The sequence below is a fragment of the Coenobita brevimanus genome, chromosome 15, assembly GCF_032717465.1.
Source record: "Coenobita brevimanus isolate Jiangsu-jjx chromosome 15, ASM3271746v2, whole genome shotgun sequence".
Classification (NCBI taxonomy): domain Eukaryota; kingdom Metazoa; phylum Arthropoda; class Malacostraca; order Decapoda; family Coenobitidae; genus Coenobita; species Coenobita brevimanus.
Window position 1 is genome coordinate 34,709,553 of NC_136968.1, and position 5,000 is coordinate 34,714,552.

The following is a 5,000-nucleotide window of genomic DNA, read 5'->3' on the forward strand; positions in this document are numbered from 1 at the left end:
TTTGGAGATATCGTCTGACCAAACAGACAGACAGGCAGATAATCTTAGATGAATACATAACCTCCCCCACCTTCGCTGGCGGAGGTAATTAGCACTAGGATGTAGCTAGTCACGAAGAAGTGCCTTGGAAAGGATGCTGAGCCGTAGTATTACATGTTTCTGAAACTGAACTGATGCTAGTCAAGAAGAAGTGGCGTGGAAAGGATGCAGAGCCGTAATACTGCCCTCTTCTGCAACCAAACCAGATGAAATAAGCTGCAATAGGGACGAAAATCTGGGCCAGGTTAAATTAAACTATACAGAGCGACCCTGAAGCTGATTTGCATTGTGTACCATTTTTGCACTCTGTCTTTTTCCAGGACAGTCTAGGTTAGGTTAGCTTGTTTTTAGTATCATGTTAAGGTTCGTTTGTTAGTAAGGGTAGTCTGTTCCGTTAGGTTTGGATGAGTTGTCAGAGTAAGAGAGAGAGAGAGAGAGAGAGAGAGAGAGAGAGAGAGAGAAATCATTCTGCGACTCTCATACTTAGCGCGTGTTGTTGATTAACCCCGGCCTACCTGGCTGAGCAGAACCAGCGACCGCACGCAAGCAATAGCCCTTGTGGCGATCCCGTACAGTGGACCAATACTCCCTTGAGGCAGAGTGTCTCACCATAGCGAGGCACGGGGAAGAGGATAGAGATTTGGTTCCAGGATGGACACCAGATTTGTGTCTTTCCACCCACTTAACAAGGTCACCATAGCTGGCTCATCACCCCGTTATTTCGTTGTATGGTTACCACCCAGCGTTGTTAATGTTTTCCTGGGTTACAGAGAACCAGTATGAATGTTACTCAGTGTAGAGTCACCTGAAGCGGAAAGAGGAGTAATAAAAAGCGACAGGAGGAATAGGTGAAATAGGACGAGAGGAGGGCAGACAGAAAACGAATGATAAATGTGAGGGATGAAGTAGACAGCATCACTCGTACATCAAGTGAGTGGATGGTTGTCGCCAGCAGTGTGCAGTGTAAAAACGGTATACAGAACAGAAATAAGCACCTGGGACAAGTTGCACATCATTCTAGAAACCTCCCTAATCATGAAGGTTAACTCTGAAGTCTGGAGGAAAAAAAAAAAAAGCATGTAGGGACCACGACAACATTGCGTCACATAATATTTCTCACGTTCCCTCCAGTTCAAGCAATTTTAGGGGAAACTGAGGGGAAGGGCTTCCTATTTCCAAAGACACCTTCATGGAACTCTACGCCACTTAATTTCAAACGCTCTTTTCTTCTTTGCATGACGTCATCGGAGGGTACATAAAGGCCAACAAGGACGCACAGGCGCTCAGTCAGCGGTGGGACGCGACAGGTGGAGGATTGGGAGTGAGGACCAGGATAGCAGTGACCTATCAGTGCAAGTTCACCCGTTATTCAACATGTTATTCACGGCTTTACTCGTTCTGGCTGGCATCATCGCACAGGTGAGTGACGGGTAAATACTGCATCGATATGAAAATCATCTCTGTACTAAAATATCAAAGCGATATCTAGCCTCGTTCCCCTATTTTGTATCATTTATAAGTATATGAGAGAGGGGGGTGTGAGCTGGTAGCAGGGCAGTGAAATGGCGGGGGACAGAGCGACAAGGAGGCGATTTGTTTGTGGCCATCCCTTACGAGATTAAGACGTCTGGCAATAGATAGATAGACAGATAAATAGATATAAGATTCACAAGGGGTAACCGCCTAAAAAAGTGGTGGAAATCTTCAAATACTGCATGACATTATCACGGAAGCTGACGCACTGATCTGAGACGTTCCGGTGAAAATCGTGCTCTCACTTCCCGTGTATGATCCGCTTTGATTTTCAGGAAGAGGCTGACTCACATGAATCACTGGAGTGGGGTGGGGGGGGGCATGATCGCCAAATATCGCATAAAAGATGAGTGTCCGTCGTACATGTCTATCTATCTATTGCCAGACGCCTTGATCCCGAAAGTGGTGGCCACAAACAAATCGCCTCCACGTCGCCTTGTCCCCCCGCCACTTCACTGCCCTGCTCCCAGCTCACACCCCCCTCTCACATACACCTCTCCACTCCATCCCTCCATCTCATCCTTGGCCTCCCTCTCCCCTCCTCCAGCTCACTCACATACACTCTCCTCGTCAGTCTCTCACTCCCCATCCTTTCCACATGCATCATCAAAATCATATCTGCCCTTCTTTCACTACGATAATTAATTTGGTGATAGAGTTACCCCACCCCCACCCCCAAGAACCACTAGGGAAGGGGGCACGCCTCCTAAATACCACATTACGGATAAGGCTCCATTACACAACATTTACTAAAATATCAAAGTCATATCTGGCCTCCTTTCACTATTTTTGAGAATGTTTAATTTGGTGAGGGGGCTGACTTCCCTGAATATCACGGCTGGAAGACTGTGTATAGTGCAAGACCTTCAGAGTAACCAGACTGACCTGCCTGGGAAGTTTCATTTAAGTCCATCAAACAGCTTAAGGGGTTACAACACGCGCGCACGCACACACACACACACACACACACACACACACACACACACACACACACACACACACACACACACACACACACACACACACACAGGCTGCATCTCGCGCAACGGTACAGGGCGAGGTGCCATCTTACTTTGCACTAATAAAATAATAATAATAATAATAATAATAATAATAATAATAATAATAATAATACCCCATCCATGCTATTGCAGTTTGATTCTGTTATGTGTTGGGTTCTCGAATGGGGGTACCGTAATTTATGGGGATGCATGGTACAATTTCCAACTCAAAAACTACGGAAAAAAATCTATAGGCATAACACGGATGGAAAAAATCATAAAAAGGAAAATGATAATACTGAGTACAGATTTTCAACTTTGGAAAAAAAAAAAACTAAAAAAAAATATAGCCTAAATTCCTGATACCAATTTTCACCATAAAAAATATACAAAAAAAATCTATTGGTATAACAGCAAAAAAAAAAAAAAGAAGTTAAAACACAAAAAAAAATCTATTGGTATAAGAGGATAAAAAATCATAAGAAGTTAACACAAAAAAAATCTATTGGTATAACAGCAAAATAAATAAATAAATACAAATTTAAAATATTGACCATAAATACCCAGCTGAAGTAAAAAAATCATGTTATAATTCAAAGTTCATTGATCTTTAGCGGGTATGGAATTATCATTTTTTTAATTATTATTATTTTATTTTTTTAGCTGTTATTGCCCCTTTCGCGAACTGGTTGAATATTGAGAGTCATTGCCCACTTTCACCCATCCGCCTGAGAGAGAGAGAGAGAGAGAGAGAGAGAGAGAATATGGAGTAACAACAAGCACCTGATAGACAGACACACAGACAGATAGATATACGGATGAAGAGAGAGAGAGAGAGAGGGGGGGGGAAGGCTTAAGAGCAAGTCACAATAATTAATGACATACTACACTAATGTCTTTCACTGCAAGGGTGGTAATGGCTCTCTCTCTCTCTCTCTCTCTCTCTCTCTCTCTCACCTCCAGTCATTCTTTCATTCATTCCTTTGTTATTATACGGTAGCAAATCCTTTGTCTTTCATCCATTCATTCACTTTTATTGTAGCTACTCTCTCTCTCTCTCTCTCTCTCTCTCATCCATTCACCTCCAGTCATACTTCTATTATAGCTGATCATTTGTCTCTCTCTCTCTCTCTCTCTCTCTCTCTCTCTCTCTCTCTCTCTCTCTCTCTCTCTCTCTTTCATCCATTCACCTCCAGTCATACTTCTATTATAGCTGATCATTTCTCTCTCTCTCTCTCTCTCTCTCTCTCTCTCTCTCTCTCTCTCTCTCTCTCTCTCTCTCTCCCATTCACCTCCAGTCACACTTCTATTATTATAGCTAATCGTCCCCCCCCCCTCTCTCTAACCTAGCAACCTGTGTTTTTTTTTAGCTACATAAAAACTGGACGATTCTAAAGATAGTGGTGGTTGTGGTAGACAGGTAGGCGCCCCTGACCTGTGTGTGTGTGTGTGTGTGTAAGTGTGTGTGTGTGTGTGTGTGTGAGAGAGAGAGAGAGACAGAGAGAGAGAATAATTCGTAACATCGTCAATAGTAATAATAATAATAATAATAATAATAATAATAAAGTAATAACAATAATAATACTAAAAAGATAAACTGTAAAATCTGCAACAAACACAAGTGATGGAAATGATACGTAACAAATAAAAAAGTTTCGAAACACACACAAAAAGAACATGAACCAAAATCAGTGAAAAAAATATATATAGACGATTAATTGAACATCGAAAATTTAAATATATACTGTATTAATCTCGTACCGGTATTTATATGGGGAGGAGAGGTAGAGGCATAAGGTATGGGTTGGAGGAAGGGCAGCTTGATGGCAGGGAGATGGGTGACATGGGCGCGATTAAGGCTTCTGGTTGCTGAGAGAGAGAGAGAGAGAGAGAGAGAGAGAGAGAGAGCAACACCTGCTTTTTCTACCATCTGGGCCCACATTGAGGTCATACGCTCTTTAGATGGAGAGGGGGGGGGAGGGGAGGGTACAGCCGCGTGGATAGTCATATAATGGTCCCTCGTTCCAATCCACCTTTGTTACGGCGCCCAAAACATTGTCTTTATTTTTCCATTCCTTCAAAAAAGCTACAATTACGCTACAAATATATAACAATAGGAAAAAAATCGCTACAGGCATGAAAGGGTCTACCAACACTGGAAATATCGCCATGACTATGAAGGATGCTGCTGGATTTCCCGGCGCTAACGTTAACATTTCCCGCAAACTGTTCTTCATCAGCTAAATTTCCAACACCAACCCCATTATAGTATATCCATCCATCCATCCATCATTTAATCTTACATACATAAAAACTGGAACGTATTAAACCAGAGGAAGCATCAAGGAGTGACACATCCGCCCCATTACGCTGGTTTGAAGTTCGGCAATGAAATCACGTTGGGCTATAACCACGTCAACGTCGTGA

The 5,000-nt window shown here is 42.6% G+C and overlaps 1 protein-coding gene across 1 annotated transcript in view; it reads left to right on the forward strand.

Moving 5' to 3' along the window:
• The first annotated feature begins 1,340 nt into the window (after positions 1 to 1,340).
• The window catches only part of LOC145390636 (uncharacterized), a 15,283-nt gene continuing 11,623 nt past the window's right edge, over positions 1,341 to 5,000 (forward strand). The window contains exon 1 of the mRNA XM_080265428.1: positions 1,341 to 1,458. Within this exon, the coding sequence (XP_080121554.1) occupies positions 1,414 to 1,458 (45 nt within the window). The 5' untranslated portion in view covers positions 1,341 to 1,413. The remainder of the gene's footprint in view (positions 1,459 to 5,000) is intronic.